The sequence below is a fragment of the Schistocerca nitens genome, chromosome 2 (assembly GCF_023898315.1).
Source record: "Schistocerca nitens isolate TAMUIC-IGC-003100 chromosome 2, iqSchNite1.1, whole genome shotgun sequence".
Lineage (NCBI taxonomy): Eukaryota > Metazoa > Arthropoda > Insecta > Orthoptera > Acrididae > Schistocerca > Schistocerca nitens.
This window is the reverse complement of record NC_064615.1, coordinates 201972508-201998048: the sequence shown is the minus strand read 5'-3', so window position 1 is coordinate 201998048 and position 25541 is coordinate 201972508. Positions and strand designations below refer to the sequence as shown.

At 37.1% G+C, this 25541-nt stretch overlaps 1 protein-coding gene across 1 annotated transcript in view; it reads left to right on the top strand.

Annotated features, from left to right (window-relative positions):
• Nucleotides 1–25541, top strand: part of LOC126234922 (TGF-beta-activated kinase 1 and MAP3K7-binding protein 3) — a 359286-nt gene that overhangs the window by 294155 nt on the left and 39590 nt on the right. Inside the window, exons 9-10 of the mRNA XM_049943662.1 lie at nt 3839–3898; nt 21290–21486. Coding sequence (XP_049799619.1) covers nt 3839–3898; nt 21290–21351 — 122 coding nt within the window. The 3' untranslated portion in view covers nt 21352–21486. The remainder of the gene's footprint in view (nt 1–3838; nt 3899–21289; nt 21487–25541) is intronic.

Below are 25541 nucleotides of genomic sequence, written 5' to 3'. Positions count from 1 at the left end.
AGACAGACGAAATACCTTCAGACTTCAAGAAGAATATAATAATTCCAACCCCAAAGAAAGCAGGTGTTGACAGATGTGAAAATTACCGAACTATCAGTTTAATAAGTCACAGCTGCAAAATACTAACGTGAATTCTTTACAGACGAATGGAAAAACTGGTAGAAGCCGACCTCGGCGAAGATCAGTTTGGATTCCGCAGAAATGTTTGAACACGTGAGGCAATACTGACCCTACGACTTATGTTAGAAGCTAGATTAAGGAAAGGCAAACCTACATTTATAGCTTTTGTGGACTTAGAGAAAGCTTTTGACAATGTTGACTGGAATACTATCTTTCAAATTCTAAAGGTGGCATTGGTAAAATACAGGGAGCGAAAGGCTATTTACAATTTATACAGAAACCAGATGGCAGTTATAAGAATCAAGGGGCATGAAAGGGAAGCAGTGGTTGGGAAAGGAGTGAGACAGGGTTGTAGCCTGTCCCCGATGTTATTCAATCTGTATATTGAGCAAGCAGTAAAGGAAACAAAAGAAAAATTCGGAGTAGGTATTAAAATCCATGGAGAAGAAATAAAAACTTTGAGGTTCGCCGATGACATTGTAATTCTGTCAGAGACAGCAAAGGACTTGGAAGAGCAGTTGAACGGAATGGACAGTGTCTTGAAAGGAGGATATAAGATGAACATCTACAAAAGCAAAACGAGGATAATGGAATGTAGTCGAATTAAGTCGGGTAATGCTGAGGGAATTAGATTAGGAAATGAGACACTTAAAGTAGTAAAGGAGTTTTGCTATTTGGGGAGCAAAATAACTGATGAAGGTCGAAGTAGAGAGGATATAAAATGTAGACTGGCAATGGGAAGGAAAGCATTTCTGAAGAAGAGGAATTTGTTAACATCGAGTATAGATTTAAGCGTCAGGAAGTCGTTTCTGAAAGTATTTGTATGGAGTGTAGCCATGTATGGAAGTGAAACATGGACGATAAATAGTTTGGACAAGAAGAGAATAGAAGCTTTCGAAATGTGGTGCTACAGAAGAACGCTGAAGATTAGGTGGGTAGATCACATAACTAATGAGGAGGTATTGAATAGAATTGGGGAGAAGAGGAGTTTGTGGCACAACTTGACAAGAAGATGGGACCGGTTGGTAGGACATGTTCTGAGGCATCAAGGGATCACAAATTTAGCATTGGAGGGCAGCGTGGAGGGTAAAAATCATAGAGGGAGACCAAGAGATGAATACAGTAAGCAGATTCAGAAGGATGTAGGTTGCAGTAAGTACTGGGAGATGAAGAAGCTTGCACAGGATAGAGTAGCATGGAGAGCTGCATCAAACCAGTCTCAGAACTGAAGACAACAACAACAACAATATTAATAATCTTCCATAACAAAATTTAGTATCCAAATTAGTTTATTGACCTAATCATTGTCCTGAGCATGTCGCAACTTTTCTTTCTATCATCTTTTTTATTATTCTGGATAGCAGTTTACAGCCGCGATATTTCAATCAAAATCACATGTGCCTCTTCTCGTGCTCTTCTAGTTTGATGATAACAGTTCTCTCAACCTTTTGCATGTCTGTTGTTTCATTGATAAAATAATATTTTAGTTGCTGAACCTCCCAGTGATTTTAATGAATCTGAAGGTATCTATATGATTTTTGTTGACTTTTCTGAGCTCACGTCATGCAGTGTATTTTTAAGCTCAGCCCATGGTACTGGATCATCTATTGTGTTCACTTCAGCCTCCCCTTCTTTTATCACATGTGGGACTGCTCTATAATACTGACTTTTGATGTACTGCTGTCATCTGTCTGCTCTGTTTCAATATCCAAAGGAACATTATCGTAACAGGTTAGACCCCTACTTTTTGCTTTGCTGAAATTGTGTTTGATCTTCCTGCACCCAAATAAATGCTTTCTATGGTCCTACATTTTTTAAACTTATTTACCTGTCGTTCTCATTCATTGTGATTTTGTATGTTGGCGTTTTCTGTTGGCTACAGCTCTAAGATAGTTGTAAAGGCTGACCATGTATTACATCTTCAGCATTCTTACACTTTCATCTTTCAACAGTAAGCTAGAGATGTTATGAGTTTACATGATTTTTACATCCATGTCTTTGTTGTCTCTATTGGTTATTTTCTTCTTTATTCTATTCCATCTGCAGAAGAACCATCAGTACTTTCACTTAGCCCATTGACCACTGACTCTCTGAATTTGTACCTTCTCTAATTACTTTTTTTATTTGTCACTACTGAACTGCATCTTTGGTCCAGTCTCCTTTCTTCTCTTTTATTCTTCTGAATTTTAGCCTGCTATTCATAACTACTATGTAATGATCAGAATTTGTATGTGCACATGGATATGCTTTACAGCTCAGCTCTTGGTACCTAAATCATCTAACCATAGATAAGAAAATGATTTAAGAAAATCTTTAGATAGGATGAGAAGTTGTTTTATGCACCAGTGTGGTGGTGTGATACAAGGGAAACACCCCCACCTTCCCCCCCCCCCCCCCCCCCATCTGTCTATATAGATTATGGATGACCACAATATCCCTAAATGCCAGAAATCTTTTTTTTGTGTAGATTATGGTCAATTTTGTTCCCTCATCCTTGTCCAAATAAGGAATCACTTCACTTCTAATGAATATTCTGTCAACAGGAAGTTAAATTCCAATGTTCTTTCCTTCTTTTCTTAAAGAGGCAATGCCTTAAGTCTTGTGGTAGAACAGGTGACTAACACTAAAGGGTTCTGTATATCATCATGCTACACTACTCAGTGGAAAAGTTAATAAAGAATGCACTTATCATTTCATCGGAATGTAGTTCATCATTAAATGTATTGAGTGGTCAGTAAAAAATATAAAAATATTGATACTTTTCAATAGCTGTACCTTTATATGAGTGAAGTCCTGTTATACATGTCTGCATGTATCCTGTACTCTAATCATATGTTTAGTAAATATGCGTTATGAGATGAATATACCTGGAAAATTTCATATTAGATTGTGTTGTCTTATTAGAGAAGTATGAAATTAATTGTATATAATAAAGGTAAGTAATAATTTATAGAATTTTCTGGCTAATTAGGACATTTTCAGCAATTCATGAAGGTTTCAGGATAGAAAACTGGTGTTTTTATGTAAAAAGTATGTAAGTATGTAAATGACTGACTCCTTTGTTGTATAGTTAGTCTGTATAATATTCACATGTCAAGCAGAACTAGATCAAAGTAAGATTTTCAAGTATTTTTTTAAAACTAGAGAAACACATTTTTCGCTTTGCAACAAATTGTAATCTAGCTTTGGCCAGTGAGGCAGCAGCGATTATTACTTAATGAAATTCAGTGAGTTGTAATGTGAGTGAGGTTCACTTCAAATCAATGAAAGAAAAATTGTACCAGGTCAACAAATCTACTCTCATTATCACATTAAGAACATTGCTAAACTCTTACTTAAAAGTATGTGGTATAAGTCAATATTACACTGCTTGAGATATCATGTCACGTCTCAATATATTATGTTATGAATAACAGTCACATGCTACATTTCTCACACCGTACTTAGTCCATTACCAAAAACTACAATTCATTATCTTGAATTATTTCAGAACATCATAAGTATTCTTGTTAGCATTACTCTTGAGTGAACAATGCTGCCTGTCTTTTCGAAGATAGTCATTCATAGGTTCATATTGAGGACTGAAACATAAATTCTTGTTTCTGATTACAATTGCAAAATACTGGTCTAAAAAACATTTCCTTTGCAGCTGAGTGTACACAAATGGAGATTAATTTGTTAGAATTTCTTCATTGATGCACTTTTTTTTCTTTACCAGGTGGGGAAACGCAAGATATTCATATCCACGTGACTCATCATCACAATTTTCCTATAAGAAGTAAGTCAGTTGTTGTTTCCCAGAGTGCATCCTTGTTTTATCATGTAAAGAATGCTAAACATCATCATTCCATTTCCCATTCTGACACCTTTTCGGCATGTCATATTAATGCCATACTTACACATTTTGCATTAAACCAGTAATATCACAAACAATTAACTTCTTTATAGGATACTCACAATGCGCTGATACCATAGACAAAATAATGTGGTTATAAATCATGTGGTTAGTGTGGCAAGTTGTTACCCACAAAATCTTATAATACTTTTGTCTCCTCCGTTATGCTGACAGTAACATTTATGTGCACTGTGTGGTGAAAACATTAATTCTGTTGTGGTGGAAACATTAATTCTGTTGCAAACTTTAACACACATCCTTGATATTTTAAAAAAATTGCATTTTCAGTGACATTTTATTGTAAAGCAAACTAACCCAATCACTAGGACACTATGTAACAGTAATGTTGAGATTTCATTGAATCAATGAAAATAAAAACTAAGGAATGCTAATTATATTGAAACTCAAGGACAACATTATAAATATTCTTATTCACTACTACAATAACACAGCACTTGATAGGAACAATTTCGTATTTGCAGATTTTTGAGAATCTTCTGATTCTGTATTACAGTTACACCTTCCAAAGAATACAAATTTGTATGGTGTGACTAATGTTTGCAGATGTATTCAAGACTTATTGAGAGGTAGAATACAGAACATTAATGTGAACAGAGAACCATTCACAGAGGCAGATATAATTTTTGATAGTTCTTCTGTGGAAGTGTGATACTGACACAACTATTCTACATCTACATCCATACTCCGCAAGCCAGCTGGCAGTGTGTGGTGGAGGGTACTTTGAGTACCTCTATCTATTCACGAAGATTTCTGGCAGATTAAAACTCTGTATCAGAACAGAACTCTAATCTTTGACATTTGCCTTATGCAAGTAATTTCCTTACCAACTGAGATGTGCAGTACACTCACAATCCAGCTTAAAGCTTCAATCTGGCAGTGCTCCCTCTTATACTTACAGAATTCTATTACGGGTTTGTGTAAGACAGCTTGTTTCTAAATTCTCATTACTCACTTGGAGTTCTCGTAGTGTGGAACAAGTTGGTATAATTTTGAAGAGGAACAAATGTGCAGAAATGCATTTTATTTATGCTGTGGGAGCAAATCTGTAACAAAATGCATTCCATTCCTCCAAAGGTACTGTGTACCATAATTATTTTCAATGGCTAATGTTTATTTTAATAGGAATTTAGTATGTAATGTGATGTTGTTGTTGTTGGTGTGGTCTTCAGTCCTGAGACTGGTTTGATGCAGCTCTCCATGCTAATCTATCCTGTGCAAGCTCCTTCATCTCCCAGTACCTACTGCAACCTACATCCTTCTGAATCTGCTTAGCGTATTCATCTCTAAATCTCCCTCTACGATTTTTACCCTCCACGCTGCCCTCCAATGCTAAATTTGTGATCCCCTGATGCCTCAGGACATGTCCTACCAACCGATCCCTTCTTCTAGTCAAGTTGGGCCACAAACTTCTCTTCTCCCCAATCCTATTCAATACCTCCTTGTTAGTTACATGATCTACCCACCTAATCTTCAACATTCTTCCGTAGCACCACATTTCGAAAGCTTCTATTCTCTTCTTGTCCAAACTATTTATTGTCCATGTTTCACTTCCATACATGGCTACACTCCATACAAATACTTTCAGAAACGACTTCCTGACACTCAAATCTATACTCGATGTTAACAAATTTCTCTTCTTCAGAAACGCTTTCCTTGCCATTGCCAGTCTATATTTTATATCCTCTCTACTTTGACCATCATCAGTTATTTTGCTCCCCAAATAGCAAAACTCCTTTACTACTTTAAGTGTCTCATTTCCTAATCTAATTCCCTCAGCATCACCCGACTTAATTCGACTACATTCCATTATCCTCGTTTTGCTTTTGTTGATGTTCATCTTCTATCCTCCTTTCAAGACACTATCCATTCTGTTCAACTGCTCTTCCACGTCCTTTGCTGTCTCTGACAGAATTACAATGTCATCGGCGAACCTCAAAGTTTTTATTTCTTCTCCCTGGATTTTAATACCTACGCCAAATTTTTCTTTTGTTTCCTTTACTGCTTGCTCAATATACAGATTGAATAACATCGGGGAGAGGCTACAACCCTGTCTCATCCCTTCCCAACCACTGCTTCCCTTTCATGTCCCTCGACTCTTATAACTGCCATCTGGTTTCTGTACAAATTGTAAATAGCCTTTTGCTCCCTGTATTTTACCCCTGCCACCTTTAGAATTTGAAAGTGAGTATTCCAGTCAACATTGTCAAAAGCTTTCTCTAAGTCTGCAAATGCTAGAAATGTAGGTTTGCCTTTCCTTAATCTTTCTTCTAAGATAAGTTGTAAGGTCAGTATTGCCTCACGTGTTCCAACGTTTCTACGGAATCCAAACTGATCTTCACCGAGGTCAGCTTCTACCAGTTTTTCCATTCGTCTGTAAATAATTCACTTTAGTATTTTGCAGCTGTGGCTTATTAAACTGATAGTTCGGTAATTTTCACATCTGTCAACACCTGCTTTTTTTGGGATTGGCATTATTAACACACCTGATATTAGAAGTCAAATAAAATCTGTAATTCTACATGTCATATTACACACAAAGCATCTTTTCTGCCATTGACAGTCCACAACGAAGGCTGCCTTTAGCATTGTAACCATGTCTGGTATTTGTAATATGATTGGAGAAAATTTGCTTATCAAGTGGTGGCAGATGGAAGGATGCAGAAAAACATAAATTTGTTAGCTTTCATGACAAGAGTCTCCTTCTGACAGAAGATGAAGGTTTTGATGGAAAAGGGGTGGTAATGCTTGAGGGTACAGGAAAAGTGAGCCAGGAGTCTACATGAAGGGTGACCTACATGGTAGGACCAGAGAGAAAAATGGATCATTGGCAAGTGGCATGATTTTAAACTTGGAATTATCAAAGAAAGTGATAGGTAACTCATAAATGAGGCTGTATCCTTAATATATGAGCTTTAAAAATGGAGGGATTAAGTGAGGAAAAACAGAACTGGAGAAATAAATAAATAAAATGATAATAGAAGAAGATTGGAAAAATTATTGTCTGTTGGCAAGAACTAATCACTTGTTGATGAGCAAGTTACTATCTATGAACCTGTGAGGATCTGGTATCATGAGGCTGAGTCCAGATGGTTTTGTCATATAAAAGGTGCCAGAACTACAAATATAATGTAGCAGATCAATAGGATACTGAATGTTAGCAGCCTACAGTCCCTGTTTATTTTTAGGCATCCTTATTTCCAATGTGATAGTTGTCATACCAGTCGCAAATAGTTGGATAGCTGATTTGAGTTGTTTCAGAGGTTTTAAGTTTAATGACCTGATTGATGCTTCAGAAGTCCTCTTTTTCTCAGTGTCCTTTAGATAATTTCATTTTAGTAATTTTTAAAAAGGTTTTATATAATTTACAATCAAAGTTAGTTTTCATATGGGACATATTTATTATAGCTGTTCACAATGTATATAATAAACTTCATAATTGTAACAAAAGAGATCAATAAGCTACATAGACATTGAGGAGTCTAAATTAAACAGACGGTTACTTCTAATGGTGGGTACTCCAAAAAGTTCAGTTAAATCTTTACACAAATGCCTGAGCATAGCACTGACTTCAACTGAACTGTGCTCATTAATTAATAAAAACAGACTGACTTTTTACGCAATGGTGACTTTCATGGAAATTTATAAAATGCATATATTATGTATCAAAATGGTAGGAAAAGATAGATTGCTGTTTACTGTAAAGAAGACACGTTAAGTTGCAGACAGACACAATTAAAAGACACAAGAAGCTTTCGCGTATAGCCTTCATCACCTAAAGTGAAACACACACCATTCATATATACAAGCAAGCACACCTCGTGCACATGACTGCCAACAGCAGCAGCTCGGGCCAGAATGCTGGAATGCATTCCAGCCCGTGCTGCCGGAGTTGGCAGTGATGTGTGCATGAGGTGTGCTTGCTTGTGTGAATGAATGTTGTGTGTTTCTCTTTTGCTGACAAAGGCTGCGACCAAAAGCTTTATGTAAGTGTCTTTTAATTGGGCTCATCTGCAAGTTGATGTGTCTTCTTTACAGTAAGTAGCGATTTATCTTTTCATACATTATTGTTATTCCTACCAGGAGTTTCCATTGTTAGATATTATGTATTATTGACTCTATGAACATTACTTAATGGAAGCTGTTCATGGACTGTACAAACGTTACAGTCTGCATGTGGCGTTATTCACAATGTCTATTTAAAGACATATGTAGAAAGAATTTTGCAATATGATATGTACAAAGTTATTACATATCCCATAATAAAATAAAATAAAGGTATGATAGTACATATGATCATTTGAAAATGAAGTTACTTTGTGTAACAATTGATTTTCTATACTTAAAACAGCATTAATGGCAATTCTATTTTGTGTAACAAAATTTTGAGTGTGCACTTTTATTCCGTGGATACTAGCAAAGTCTGCCGAGTCTAGAAACTCAAATTTTACATTTGGATTATTTCATTGACTAACATTTTATTCTATTACAAGTATGCATTTTCAGAAACAGAAAAATCAAGGCTACAAGTCAATAATACTGCCCTTTTGTTTAGAATGAATATATTTTAAGATTAAATATTCCAGAATTCTTCTGACAACAATAATGTTAATAGGGTGTGGTTTCATTCTGGAATCCTGGTTCATACAGTTTCTAACCACCCATCATTTCATGAGATATATTTGAAAGCAATTGCACGTAGTTTTGTACACACTATACCACATCTCATAACTTTGGTGAACGCATAATGCCGAAAACAAATTGTAGTCCTAAATAACAAACAAAAATAGATTAAAATAAATTTATGTCTAAAGTACATTCTGCTGTACTGGTTTCATTTTGAAACCACTTGTAAAAGCAGTAGTACAAACATAAATTCATGTTACAATAACTTTAGATATACCTACTAGTACCGTTAATGACCTTCTCAGTATGATCAAAAAAAAAAAAAAAAAAACCATGTGTGGCAACCTCCTTACAATTTCATAACACCATCTCCATGCCGACTGTTACTTTGAACACTGTGAGTGATTGGTTCAATGCTTTACATTTGTAGAAGTACCTCAATGTACCACTAAATGTGTCCATGTTGTAATAGCATTGGTAGTTTCTTATGAAACTTAACAACAATAATAAAAGAGTGGTTTTGGGCAGAAAACACTGGTACTCAAAGGGTTAATAGGAATACATTTGAGTTGCACAATTTTCGGAGAAGGTAAGATGTTTTTTAAAAAGAAAGAAAAGAAGACTTTTAAATAACGGATGTCAATACTAAAACAAACTATTATTTATGAGGCTGAATTTTTTGGTCTATGTGGTTTACATGAATTGTAAATTTTGAATATTTCTTTAAGGAAAATATTTCTGTTCAATGTACTCATACCATCATTATTGTCAGAATGTAAATAATACACCAAGTAATAAGTGTCAGAAAAATGCAACTTGGGAACGAATCTGGAGATTTTTTATGTGCATGGAATGTGGATTAAGTATAAAAAAAGGGTATAAAAGAAAAAGGTAGTAGGGGACTATTTATATTAGGAGTAGTATTAAAACAAGTGCAGTTACTCCTTTCACCTTGCTTTGTTTTAAGATGGCTATCATTCTGATGGAATAGATCTTGCAAGTGACAGGGCTGGGGCTTATGGCTGAGGTTGGGGTGTTAAAGCTTCCTATTCTAGATAACAAACTTACATCTGAAATGATGTTCCATTTGTTCCAAACGGGTTTTGTGAAACTTACCCATAATATCTTCCATCTAAATTTATGCTTGCAAATGGATAAAAATTTTCAGACGGGACATATTTATTGTCAATGTTCACACTGTAGATAATAAATTAATAATTATAACAAAACAGGTCAGTAAGCTACATAGAGTTTGAGAAGTAAACAAACAGGCATCTCAAATTAGCCATTCATTATTTGCATACACAATCAAAATACACTGCCAGACAAAAAAGTGAAGCATCCAGAAGATATGTTGGGATGTCAATGTAACTTCATACATGTACACACCATTGCTGGGTATGTAAATGATTTAGAGTTCCAGTTGTCTATGATAAGTAGTGTGGTCTCCAGAGAGCATTAGTGGTGTTTGTGTTTAGTTTTGTTACCAGGCCTGGTAGGAAATATAAGCGGTGTGTACAGATCAGATGTCAAGTGGTCATCTTGAAGGACAGGGATGTGCTGCTTTCTCACATGAGTCAGGATTATCAGCATCTAACATAGCCTGAAAGGGGACTCATTGTTGGACTCCATTTGGTAAACTGGCGCAAAATCCAGTTTTGTGGGACATTTGGATGTGGCAATGTCACAACATTCGACTTCTTGGGAATGTGAGAGCAGGTATATTCATCTTCAGAGTTCTGGTCGATCACACCTGACCATCACAAGGAAGGACTGCCATATCATGCACCAAGCATGACATAACACCTTCACATCTGCACATACCATCCAAGAACAAGTAATGGACTCCCTGCAGCAATCTCTGTCATCCTGCACTATTTCTCAGGGACTGGCAACAGCCACTTCAGAGAGTTACCATTGCATGCATAGGCTGCTAATACCACAACAGAAATAGCTGTGGTTGGAATGTTGCAATGACTGGGAAGCATGGACTGCTGATGGATAGCACGGCACTGTGTTGAGCGATGAGTCTTGGAGGTCCATCGTTGATGAGGAGTATGGCAGTAACCTGAGGAGAAGTCTCATTCTTCAAAGTTTTGATTAGGCGCAGTAGTGTTAATCCTGGCATCATGATGGAGAGAGCCATGAGGTATGACTTCAGGTGACTGCTGGTAGTGACTGAGGGAACACTGATGGCACAGTTGTATGCTGCAGACATTCTGCACCCTCATGCATTACCTCTCATGCGACAGTGACATGGCATTTTTCAACAGTGCAATGCTCCACTACACATGGCATTTGTCTCTGGAAACTGTCTGCATGATATTGAGGTGCCCCTGTGGCCAGCAAGATCCCCAGATTTATTCGCAACAGAACATGTTTGGGACCTGCTCAGACATCAACTCCAGCCCAGTGCTAGTACATAGGATGTCAAGGATGAGCAACAACAGTTGTGGGACAGTTTGCCTCAGGAGAGGATGCAGTGGCTTTACAGAACCCTTCTCAACCAAATCATTGCTTGTGTACAGGCCAACATCATAATGATAAAGGTACTCATACTGCCAAATTCTTTGTAAATTTGACTCAACTTTGTAACTGCTGAAATAACGTCAAATACCACCTCAACCTGTAAAGTTTCATTTACAGAATGAAGTTTTAGTCTGCAGTGAACTGTGCACTGATTTGAAACATGTTGACAGTTTAAAATTGTGTAGCGCACTGGGAATCGAATCGGCACACACACCACTGCAGAGTGAAAATTCATTCTGGAAACATTCCCTCAGGCTGCAGCTGAGCCACATCTTTGCATTATGCTTTCTTCCAGGAGTACTAGTCCCAAAAGGTCTGCAGGAGGACTTCTGCAAAGTTTGGAAAGTAGGAGATAAGGTACTGTGGAAGTCGAGCTTTGAGGTCAGGCTGAAAGTCATGGCTTATAGCACAGACAGTAGAGCATATGCTCAGGAAATGCAAAGGTTCCAGGTTTGACCTCCAGTCTGGTACACAGTTTTAATCTGCCAGGAAGTCTCGTGTTTCATTTTGTTCCCTCTTCCCCATCTGGATGCTTCAACTTTTTGGTCAGGCAGTGTTGCAGAAGATACTGTCATTCAGCTGGCTGGCCGGGCCAGCTACACTACACAGGAATGAGAACCACAAGGCAAGACTCTGGGTTCATTCAGAGAAGTGTAGAGTCTAAGTAGGGTGATTTGGTTTGGAGATTGGATATATATGTGTGTGTGTGTGTGTGGGGGGGGGGGGGATGTTCATAAAACTACTGTAAATTTTGAGAGAAGAATACTAGATAGAGAGAATCTCATTACAAACTACAATTTCAGGAAATCTTCTTCAGTACCCACAGTCCATTTTTATTTCTCATCCTGTTTGGTAAGTCTCCTTTGACCTGAGGCCCTGGGTGACTTCTTCTGTACACTTAAACCAACCATTCTCCAAAAGTAAGCAATTTTCTGTCTTTTCTAGAGTTTTACACCTACTTCCTCTTGGTGAGCAGACTTTCTCTATCCATATTAGAAATATTTTCAGTTTATTGATCACTCTAAAAGTTACTTAGTTAACAATATAATAGAGGGAAACATTCCACGTGGGAAAAATATATGTAAAAACAAAGAGGATGTGACTTACCGAACGAAAGCGCTGGCAGGTCGATAGACACACAAACACACACATAAAATTCAAGCTTTCGCAACAAACTGTTGCCTCATCAGGAAAGAGGGGAAGGAGAGGGAAAGACGAAAGGATGTGGGTTTCAAGGGAAAGGGTAAGGAGTCATTCCAATCCCGGGAGCGGAAAGACTTACCTTAGGGGGACAAAAGGACAGGTATACACTGGCACACACGCACATATCCATCCACACATATATATAGACACAAGCAGACATATTTAAATATACAGACACAAGCAGACATATTTAAATATGTCTGCTTGTGTCTGTATATTTGTGTGGATGGATATGTGCATGTGTGCGAGTGTATACCTGTCCTTTTGTCCCCCTAAGGTAAGTCTTTCCGCTCCCGGGATTGGAATGACTCCTTACCCTTTCCCTTGAAACCCACATCCTTTCGTCTTTCCCTCTCCTTCCCCTCTTTCCTGATGAGGCAACAGTTTGTTGCGAAAGCTTGAATTTTGTGTGTGTGTTTGTGTTTGTTTGTGAGTCTATCGACCTGCCAGCGCTTTCGTTCGGTAAGTCACATCATCTTTGTTTTTACATATATTTTTCCCACGTGGAATGTTTCCCTCTATTATATTGATATCAGTAATTTGAACCCAACAATTACGTTTGTTATTGTCACTGTTGCATTTCGAAATCTTTTCTGTCGTCTTATTTTCTCTTTCTGTTTTTGCCAGTAGTTTCACTTTGTATTCACCTTCTCCTTTTTACCATAATCTGCTCACAATTTTATCCCTCCTATATATACTTAATAATACGTAACCCACTTCCAAACCATAACCAAAAAATTTTTTTACCGCTTTCAACACCATCGCCGCTATAAAATCCACCATTTCTAGTTCACAAACAGTTCCTTTCACCTTGGTCTTTAAATATGTCTGCTTGTGTCTGTATATGTGTGGATGGATATGTGCGTGTGTGCGAGTGTATACCTGTCCTTTTGTCCCCCTAAGGTAAGTCTTTCTGCTCCCGGGATTGGAATGACTCCTTACCCTTTCCCTTGAAACCCACATCCTTTCATCTTTCCCTCTCCTTCCCCTCTTTCCTGATGAGGCAACAGTTTGTTGCGAAAGCTTGAATTTTGTGTGTGTGTTTGTGTTTCTTTGTGTGTCTATCGACCTGCCAGCTTTACTTAGTTAACATATACATATTGTATACTTTGTCTCAAATGCAACAATTATCAAGGTCATATAGAATTATTATTGCTCAGTCACTCAGCAGATACTGGAGGGAAGATATATTATTTTACATTTTTGTTCCTATAGCATAGAAACTGCATGTTTCCACACAAAAGTTGTTGTGGCCATCAAACTTGATGTTGGTTTGGTGCAGTTCTCCAGTCTTGTCATTTAGCACCAATGGGTCACCTTAATTTCATCATAACTGCAGCATGTTACATCACCGATATCTGAGTTAGATATCCCTCTGCATTCTTTCCGTTCCACCATTCCTGTAACCACAGTTTTCAGACATGAATACCTATTCAAAATGATGCCATCTGGCCTCCATTAGAAGGTCTCAGTGTATGTGTGGTATCATGTTCAAGTGAATGAATTTCAAATCCCATCTGATCATTGTTGTTGTTGCAGTCTTCAGTCTTGAGACTGCCGGCTGCGGTGGCTGAGCAGTTCTAGGTGCTTCAGTCTGGAAACGTGCGACTGCTACGGTTGTAGGTGCGAATCCTGCCTCTGGCATGGATGTGTGTGATGTCCTTAGGTTAGTTAGGTCTAAGTAGTTCTAAGTTCTAGGGGCTGATGACCTCAGATGTTAAGTCCCATAGTGCTCAGAGCCAGTCCAGATACTGGCTTGATGCAGCTCTCCCTGCCAATCTAACCTGTGCAAGCTTCTTCATCTCCCAGTACCTACTGCAACCTACATCCTTCTGAATCTGTTTAGTGTATTCATCTCTTGGTCTCCCTCTATGATTTTTACCCTCCACACTGCCCTCCAATACTAAATTGGTGATCCCTTTATGTCTCAGAACATGTCCTACCAAGCGATCCCTTCTCCTAGTCAAGTTGTGCCACAAATTTCTCTTCTCCTCAATTCTATTCAATACCTCCTCATTAGTTATGTGATCTATCCATCTAATCTTCAGCATTCTTCTGTAGCACCACGTTTCGAAAGCTTCTATTCTCTTCTTGTCTAAACTATTTATTGTCCATGTTTCACTTCCATACATGGCTACACTCCATACAAATACTTTCAGAAACGACTTCCTGACACTCAAATCTATACTCAGTGTTAACAAATTTCTCTACTTCAGAAACGCTTTCCTTGCCATTGCCAGTCTACATTTTATATCCTCTCTACTTCGACATTCATCAGTTATTTTGCTCCCCAAATAGCAAAACTCTTTTACTATTTTAAACGTCTCATTTCCTAATCTAATTCCCTCACCATCACCCGATTTAATTCGACTACATTCCATTATCTTCCCCATCAGATCATTCTAGTTTAAATTTTCAGTAGTTTTCCTAAAATGATTAAAGTAAATGTCAGAACGTTGTTGAAAAGGAAGTGGCTTATTTCCTTCCTCATGCTCATTGTATCCTTTCTTCTGTGCTGTTTCTAATACCTCATCATTACTGCGGTATTAAACTCTAATCTTTCTTCTTCCCTTGATTTCAAAATATGTAATGGGACCTAACACTTTGTATGACTTAATGAGTGGTGTTGGTGATCTCTCAGACTTTTTGGAAATGACAAATTTGGTAACTGCACATGAGATCTGTCCAAAAACTATCTGATCTTCAGCCAGGAAAAGTATTATTTGGTTACATTAACACTTCCACTTCTGAAAACATCTATGGAAGAACATTTCCCCTGCAGCTTTGCAGTCACATTCCAAATGACCTGCTCTCTGCCCTCAGGATGGAATCCCTTCAGTAGTGTACTGAATTTTGGGAACAACCAGTAGACCCATAATGCAAGGGCCATATCTGGAGGTTTCTCACTAAAGTCCAACCACTTTATAGCCAATTCATCCATTCCTTTTGTTTTTAATCATTATTTCCAGATCTCGTTTTATTATTATTATTATTATTGAGAATTGCCACCTTTTGACAAAACTTCATACAACACGTTTGCTCAACATGGCCAGCCATCTCAAACAAACCACAAATCCAACAGATATGTAGTACACCACCTAATAAGCTGCCATCAGCAACTGAATGATGAATCTGATGATGGGGTGAAAATTAGGTTTTGCATGGAGTGGTTTCTGAACACTGTGGAAAATTGTGCCAGGAATGGACGTTACTGTGGGACAGGAAATTTTTACAAAGGGCTCACAGATCTTGATTAAGCATCAGTCTGGTGCAAAGCTGTAACTAGCTCTTAACACAGAGAAAGATTTAAATTTGTCTAGTTCACAAATTGCAACTTTTGAGAACATGATTCATGAGTCACAACTGGAGTCAGTAATGTAATACAAATTCATAGGAGAAACATCATGTGTGGATATGAAGTGAAGTAAACATAATGACTGAGCTGCAAGTAAAGCAAAGGTCATACTTTGCATTGTTGATAGGATCCTGTGCAGATGCAATTTGTATATAAAAAGATATTGCCTGCTAGACACTTACTCAGACTGTGCATTGGAATCAAAGTCTAGTTTCTTGGCAAAAGAATGATAGAAATTCAAATAGGCGATCGTCTGAAGAAAAATGCATCTATAACATGAAAATGTATTTCCTATGACATGAAGATATATTTAGTTGATTCCAAGAACTGATTTTCAGGATGGAATCAATGAATTTGCTTGTGGTCTGTACATATCACTGTTGAAAGAAGATAAAAATATTCAAACAAAAGCTCACACAAACACATAAAAGCAGATGTTCTCCCCACACTCCATCTGGAAATGGAAGAGGAGAATGCCATAACATATGGTGCAATAAAGCCACACACTGTACAATAATATATTCACAGATTCATCTTGTCCCGTGTTATCCACTGCATGACTGTAGAAAATAAAGAAAAGCTGGTTGATTATCCTTTGTGTCTGTTCTATATGCGTAGTTATTCCTCATAAACAAAGAGAAACAAATGTGTAACATGATTATATTTAGATTTTTACTGCAGTTTGACTATATTTTAAGTCAGGATATTGAAATGTAGTTTTATCTACCTTATCATTCATAAACTTCACATCATTCTGTAGGAAATATGATTTTATTTTTGTCAATTGTGAGATTTTGATAGATTTTTTCAGCATGATAGAACAGTGACAGTGCATTGCTTTTACATATCATTATGTTGTAGGGACAAGGTGTCAGCTCATATGTCTCATTATTACTACTTTTCTTTTTTGAATGCCTGCAAGGATATAGATACATTCCTTGACAGTTCTATTCTTTTGTAACTAATTATAGGAAATAGTCTTAGGACTTGTGACTTCCATGTTGTCAACAATTTAAAAAAGATATTGGGATTGATGACAGTTGTATTAGCAAAGGATTTGAATTCTTGAATTTGCTCATTTGTTTGTGTTTAATAGACTCCATTGTGAAGGAGAACCTTTAGAGAAGTGGAACAAGTCAATGTACACATTAACACAGAGAAGCAGCTGTTAGAAACTGCTTTAATTAACTAAACTGTGATATAGATATGTTATTTGTGATATTTAACCTAAATTTAACAGTTACGGTTGTTTCCTATCTACAGTGAACATAACATTACTGTGTGTGTAGACTTATCTAGAATACACTACTGATGCAAAGCTCTTGGGGTCTCCAGTCAGGTGGCAGTGTCAAGATACCATAGTGTTTCAATGGGTGTCATATTGTGGATGTTCCCATATTTATTTTCAAGGCCAGTTCCACAACCTAGCTGCAGGTGGCAGTGTCATGTGGCTAAGGGAGGGAGTGATGGGTCAGAAGCTGTGTTTGGATGTCTCATGGGCATTCTTGATCCACCTCATATGCTGTCCATTGTTAGGTGTGCTGTCGGCATACAGTCACTAATGTGGGATTCCATGCTGAATTTAGTTGATAACCATCCCCACTGGTCTGTTCTTGTTGATCTTTATTTACACACGCCCTTCTGTCATGCTTTCCCAGTAACTGCTGGCTGAGCACAGTAATGTGGTGTTCTCAAAATCAAAAGTATGTTCATTATCTAGGCTGTGCTCCACCACTGCTGATTTCACTGTGTGTCCCAAACATGCACCCCTTATGTGTTCTTTGTGACATTTTGTGCATTGTATTGGTGGTCACATTCACATGGGATACTGTATATCCCTTGTATTTAAAATTGCAGTGGGTCCGTGCAGAGCCAATTATCTCTTTGATCTTCATTGGTAATTGGAAGATAGTTTTAATGTCACGTGTACCAAATAGCCTTGCATAGGGAAGGAAACCAGCCTCATCTACATCTACCTTGTCTCCTTCCTCTTCTTCCTTATTTGCTCCATGTGTTCTTTCCTTGAGCTGCTTATAATCTAGGTTTCACTATACCCATTTTGATGGTGCACTTCCTTAGGTGATGTAGTTCGCCCTGGAGACTTTCTGTGTCACAGATGACTTGCATGAGCTATCCCATTGCATGTAGGTATAGGTCTGTGTGGGTCTTCTTTCCTATCCACTGTATGACTTAGTGTACCATCAGCCTTCTTTTTTATTAGAATATCAAAGAAAGGAAGACATCTGTTCTCTTCTAGCTCCATCATGAATGTAATGTTTTGATGGATGCTGTTTAAGGGGGTAGACCAAGGCCAGGGCGTCACTTGATTTTGGAACCAATTTTCATGATTTTTTTAAAAGTAAAATAACTAACAAATTACAAAACTGACTTTTGATCTCTATTGACACCTATAAGAAGTATTATGTATTTTTTAAAGTAAAAGACTTGCACCCAGAAGACACTAAACAACATCGATGAAAGGCCTTTGTGGAATGTGGGGGGAGGGGGGGGGGGTTGGTGGAATCTCTGAATGCCACAATTTTCAGCCTAGAACAAAATTTAAAATGCTGCCTTGAAACTGATATTTTTTAACATAGTATTTAGGGATTCGCCATTGCCGTTGAACCTCATTAATGTTTTCGTACTTAAAAAACCACTTCAAAACTGACTTCCTTTCATCGAATGTAAGCCTTGCGCCAGCCATGTTCGCTCGAGTAACTAGGTGCAACTAAGAACAAAACACTGACTATCTGGCGACTGTCATCTGGCAAAACAAAACAACGCAATACAGTGCTGGTGTGGCGATTGCCGGAACTACTAACTATTACACTACCAAAGGTGAGACAACTCCATCAATTAGTTTGCCACTTATGGACTTTTAAACAGTGGATACACTTTTTGGACCCCCTCTGTAGTATCAGTTAGAGCAAGCAGCCTTGCTTAGCTGCTGTTTTCAGTGCTATTGGATCGGAAAGCAGACCTCAATGTTGAACTTGGCACATGTAGTTTTCATACATGCACTTGAAAAAGCAATTATTTTCTTGGGAATTCCGAAAGTTGGAAGTGAGGTCCATATTTTTGTTCTAACTGTACTTTCAAAATCCTTTTTAAAGTCTACAAACGGCATGTAAAGCCGTGGGTATTCATTTGAATGTTCAGCTATTATCTTCAAGGTGTATATCTGGTCAATGCAAGAGTGACCTTCCTTGCACCCTGCTTGTTCTCTTCTTATTTTCTTGTCTACATAAGCTTTTACCCTGTTTAGGATTATTCATGAGAGGATCTTGCTTGTGATTGACATTAGGGTGATGCCTCTCCAATTATCACAAACTGATAGGTCTGCTTGCTTGGGGAGCTAGATGAGCATACCTCTGTTCCAATCACTCAGTAGTTTTTTGTTCATCCATATGGCTGTCAAGAGTGAATGTAAAATTTCTCCTGTTATAGAGGGATCTATAAAAAAATGGTTGTTAAGAAAACAGTGGAACTCTGAAATAAAAGTAAATTTTTTGAACAAAAAAGTCATTATAAAAACATGCGCCAAAAATTGGGATAAAAATATATCACAAATATCCTACAAATTACAGTAGAAAAAACATGCCACAGGAAGGTATAATGTAACTGCATGTATATTTTGTGAGTTATAGCTCCTACCAACTTGAAAAATGTTGTTTTGAAAAAACAAGTGTTTAAATTTTAAACTTGTGATTTTTAATTTTGAAACTGAACAAACCTTCAACAATCAGCAGTACTGTACAGTTGGCTTCCATCATCCCCCATCCCCCTCCCCTTCACCCTGTGTCGAAACAGCCTCATCTTGACAAAATTTATTGATTAACTGGCTTCCCCGTACGAATTTCATCATTTTTTGCACAGTTGGAATTACTTTTCAAACCTTTTCTAGCCATATAAATATGTTTCTCTGTCATTTTCAAGCACTCACATATTACTTCATCTAAGAAACAAGCAAGTGAAATGTCAAGTTAAGCAAATGTAAGACAAGCATGTAATTTCACACTGTGTACCATAAACAAGTCATGTTACGAAAAGAAACCTTGTTGAAAATAGTATTTTAATTGATACTAATGCCCTCTGCAATACTATCTGAAACTAACAGGACCTCAATTCCATCAGTAACTATTATAGTATTACATCGGTTGCATTCAAGTGCTTGGATGCTCCAGACCCCTATGCAGTAAATTTTGGTTTTAACATATTTTAACATTTATGGCACACTTTATATGAATGAACTTTAAAAATAGACTCTCTAAGGAACATTTTAAGCCAATAAAAAAAAAAATTAGGCTAAAAAATTTCTGCCCTTGTCTACCACCTTAAGGGATCCAGAAACTCATCCAGCACCTGTCTGCCATGCTCTCGCACTACAAATGTGTCGTCGACATAGTGTAATTCATTGGTTTTAAGTGGATAGTTTGAAGTGCCACCTCTACAGAGTGTTTGACTGTTGTGATTTCTTAATGAGTCTGCGCACATGCGTAACTACTATGAGGTGAGGAAGCTAAATCTGCCGGTTCTTCATGATGTAACTTATGGAACATGATTTTTGAGTGAATGAACAAATGAATGCATGAATCAATATCGGTGCTTCCAAACTCTACATGCTGGAAATGTCATTCAAATGTAACAGACTCTAACCATTCAGATAATCTTAACTTGAGCTAGTTTCCTCTCCTACTTTCTACTCCTTGAACTTAGCTTTTTTTACCTTCTTGCCTCTTTACTTTCTCCTGTACCTCTCTGCTATTTCCTGCCTTTTTTGTTTTAAAAAAAATCTTGTATATTTTTCCCATTTTCACCCCTCTCCCCTTCCTTACAGATTTTTTTCTGTCTTTTTCTTCTATTTCCATATTTCTCCCTTACGTAACTGTCTAGATTCATATCATTAATGTTTGAGAGGTTGATGACAGTAGCTCAGGAGGGTATTAATAAATTAAAATTTGAATCTGAGTTCTAAAGTTTTTCTTCTTCTTCTTCTTCTTCTTCTTCTTCTTCTTCTTTTTTAAACTTGCTTACGTGGGGCATGCTGCAGTCATGACACAAAGAATTCGTGGCTTTAATCTCCAAAAACTTTCACATATCTCTCTCCGTAAGGCTCCAATACAAGAAGCAGAGCATGCACATGCACACAGAAACTGCAATATTATCAGCTTTCATTTTTCTTTTATAAATGAAACGCACTCAGCTTACTATCTTATTCTTGCAAAGTTCTTAGAGGGAGAGAGAAAAAATTTCTGCAAGAAACCAGAAAACTTTGTGACACATCCCTCTATACAATTTTTCTTTGTTAAAGCTATTGTTCATCAATCTTTATTATGATGATTTTTTAAATTTCTAATTTAAATTTTAACTAAAGCTAATTACTTAGCCTACATACAAATCACTTCTCTTAATTTAAACTTTATTACATTCTTGTATTTGAGTCATGTTTCTCAGAAGTTTTTGGTGTGAAGGATACAGCATAGGGGATTCAAACTGTACAGTGTCAACAAACACATCATTAAAACTGGAAATTTAAATTACAGAAAGACTGCTGCTGGAGATGAACTGTGACATCAGATACACAGACCAATTGAGCTGTGTTTAGCAGTTAGCAGATCAGTTAAAATATTGCTTGGAAGAGCAGTTTTTCATGTATGCTTAATTGCAATGTGATACTAATGTGGAAAGACAATGATCCCACCTTCCATGAGAACTTGAAGATATCATCTGTTCAAGGAAAGTATGCATTTTGGAACTGTTTACACACACTATCTCAAACAAAGACTGGAAAATAAAAATTTCAAATGTTATCAATCTCCAAAACATTTTTCATTCTTTTAAATATTTGATTTCTGAATTTTAAAAAGGAATGTTTCCAATTTCTGTTGTTATTTAGATTCATCCTTTGTTGTTTGTTTAGAATACAGATGTTGCACAGAAAACACAACTTTTATACTGTACCACATGTGGACCAGGATATAGTTACTCAGAAAATTAAAACTGAAACCATGTGGAACTGACTATCCACTTATTTACTCAAAATGCAAAAATTGAAAATAAAAAGAAAGATGCGTCTCTTCTGTCACACATATTGTTGATATGGACTGTATGATAAAAATCTTTATGATATTGAATGGGCCATTATGATATAACATGGTTGTTTTTACCTATCAATCATCAAGGAAACTTCTCAACAGTTTTCATGTCTTTCATTTTGTTTGCATTAAAGTAACTACAGAATCAGGTGCTCTCGATATAGTGTAGATACTGAGCAGTGAATAGATTTATGAACAAGAACTAGAATGTGGTAACTCAGCTTATGAACTTCCATTCTTCTTTACACCAAACAGGTACAAACATATACACAAGGCTACGCTGTCTTGACACTTTGGTCTGACTGTACACCAAACAACTTGTTCTGAACTTCAAGAATATAAACTGAAGAGCTGAGTTTTTGTTCATTTTTGCTCCTCATAATCATAGCTCAAAATAAAACAGTGAAAAGATGATTAATATCTTCATTAGTATTAGTATTATGAAGATTATGAATTCAAGCAATATTCATTACTGTCATTTAAAATTACTATTCCAAAGAAAATAAACTGATTGGGGGATCAAAGTTGTACTTCCTTATATAGTGAGTAATTACAGCATACCTTTTGCTGTAGTGTGGAAGAACTTCATTCTCCAATAATATATAAGTACATATCATAGGACAGCAGCATACACACATTTTATCAACAGTATTTGAATCTCCACTATATTTTTCTTGTAAGCAATAACCAAATTAACTGCTACTTGTAATAAGCTGTATTTTGTCTCTCATCCAGTATGCCAACTTCAACAGATTTTCTTCATTGTCTGATTATATATTTACATCATTATAAAGCTATAATACAACTAACAAAAAATAACTCAGTTGGAGAATAAAAGGTTTAATGTAATAAGTAACCCATGGATAAAATATGAGACATTTATATAAAAATTCATACTTAACGTATTTATATACAGTACAACCTATAGGTCCTGTTACTGCTGAAAATAATATGAATAATGGAACAACAATGTTATGTAATTGGATAGATAAAAAAAATCTACTCACCAAGTGTTGGCAGGAAAAAAACATATAAAGGTACTGAAATTTGCAAGCTTTCAGAGTCGGAGGCCTTTTTCTTCTGGCAGAAGGTTTGAGAAGGAAAGATTGATTGTTGGGGACTGCACCAGACAAGATTTGAAAACCTGAGAGCATAAAGACAAAAGCTGGGGTAACATGCAAGGTAGAGATTACAGACAAAACATTGAGCATGAGTTATTAAGACAAGAAAGCTAAGTGCACTGTATGTGATAGAGGTAGAAGGAGGGGGGAGGAAGGATAGAAAGGAAAAAAAAAAAGAAACAGAAATCTGAAATGAAATGAATAAAGGAATAATTATAGAGAAGAAAGGTAGATACTGAGGAAATTAAAGAAAACAATTAAAGTAAATTAAGGCCAGTTGGGTGACAAGAACCAAGGATGTGATGTAACTCCAGTTCCCACCTGTGGAGATCTGAGAAAATTGTTTCCAGAGGAAGAATCTAGATAGCATATGTGGTGAAACAAGCTCCAAAGTCATGACTGTCATGTTGTAGAAAATGCTCTGCAGCAGGGTATCGTGTGTTTCCAGTATGTGCCCTCTGCCTATGCCCATTCATCCTAACTGATAACTTTGTGGTAGTCAGCCAATGTAGAAGGCTGAACAGTGGTTACGCAACAGCTGGCACATGGCATGTGTAGTTTTGCAGGTGGCTCTCCCTTTGGTAGTATATGTTTAGCCAGTTAAAGGGCTTGTGTGTTTGCTATTCTGAATCCCATGTCACTTTCCTTTATGTTGATCACATACTCACTGAGGATCAGCTACACATTTCTCTTCATATTAAGTCTACTAATAAACAACAGTATTTACATTGTTCAGATGCAGGCTGTTTACAGCAATGCACCACCATTCCCATTTCAGGTTGCACTGGACGTAATTACCCCACCAAGCTAGTTCAAAAGCATATTTCACAAGCTATAACATCCAATTCTGGTACTGCTGATCCCTCCAAAATACAGCTTAGGAGTTCATCTCTTGGCACTCCATATTATCCCGGTCTTGTATCAGCTATGTCGACAAGTCTATGACCTCCTAAAACTGTGCCCTGAAACAAGGTCCATTCCATCTGTCATTTTGCCCACCACACCTAAATAGCTTTTCATCAACCTCTCGATCTCTGCAATGTCCTTGTCAGATCCTATGCTCCTTCTGCACCCACTTGCCTACCCTGTGGCTCCTACCCCTGTGACAGTCTCACTGTAAGACTTGCCCTATGCACCCTACTACCATCTGCTACACAAGTCCTTACATTGGCAAAACATATACTACCAAAGTAAGAGCCACCTGTGAAACAACACATGCTGAATGCCAGCTGTTGTGTACCCACTGTTCAGCCTTCTACATTGGTTGACTACCACAAAGCTATCAGTTAGGATGGATGGGCATAGGCAGAGGGCACATACTGGAAACTTACAATATCCTGCCGCAGAGCATTTTCTACAACATGACAGTCATGACTTTGGAGCTTGTTTCACCACATATGCCATCTAGATTCTTCCTCTGGAAGCAATTTTCTCAGAACTCCACAGGTGGGAACTGGAGTTACAACATGTCCTTGGTTCTTGTCACCCACCTGGCTTTAAATTGCATTAATTATTTTCTGTAATTATCTTGGCCCCAGCATTTCTTCTCCATAACTACTCCTTTCTTCACTCACTTTCAGTTTGCTGTATCTTTTTATTTTCTGTCCTGTCTTTTCCCCCCAACTCTACCATATAGAATGCTCTTAGCTTTCTGCTCTTATTAAATTGAGCACAATTCTTTGCCACCAATCTCTGTCTTGCATATTGCCCTATCTTCCACCTTCAAGCACTCAAGTTTTCAAATCTCATCCAGTGCAGTCTGTAACAATCAGTCTTCCCTTTTATTCCCATATGGTAAGTCTGCCCTGACCTGGGGTTCTGAGCAACTTTTCTGGACTCTCCCTGTTTCCTAAACTTCACCAGTCCTTTTTCTTCCCTGCTCTTTCTTCCCCTTCCACCTTTCTGCCAGAAGAAAGAGTCACTGGCTCTGGAAGCTTGCTATGTGTTTTTTCCTGCCAGCACTTTATTTGCAGACATTTTATCAATCCAATTACATCATATTTTTAAAAATTATTTTCATTGAAATAATAATGCTGATTTTTTGGAATATATATCCTTTCTTCTGTAAGTAATTAGAACAATAAGGTAGAAACATATATTAAAACAAGGGAATGAATGAAAAATTACTGTGAATTGCAGCTGCTAAGAAATCACTTGAGGTAAATTCATTGATGAACATTGTAACTTTGGTAAATCCACAAACTCAGTTTGTTTCAATAGGAGGGGAGACTTACAAAACTCCACGAGAAGAATATCTAACTTATCATCACTTCTTTCTTTCACATTACTATTGACTGTGTCACAGTCCAACCTTTAAAGTGAGTAAAACCAATTCCAGCATATTTTTTCTTGGAAATACAAAAATGACAAAAATTCAAGCTCACAGTGAAAATACAACTCTTTTAGCTAAATGGCAGACATAGCTGAGATACATAACTCGAAGAAGATGTAAATAGAGCTAGGACTGTTGCTAGGTTTGTGTTGAACCTAAATATGAAAGCAATTTAACACAAATGATAATAGCAGATGTTTGTTTTTGTAGTGTAGTTTCATTATAGTGGTTGTGGTCCAGAAAGCGT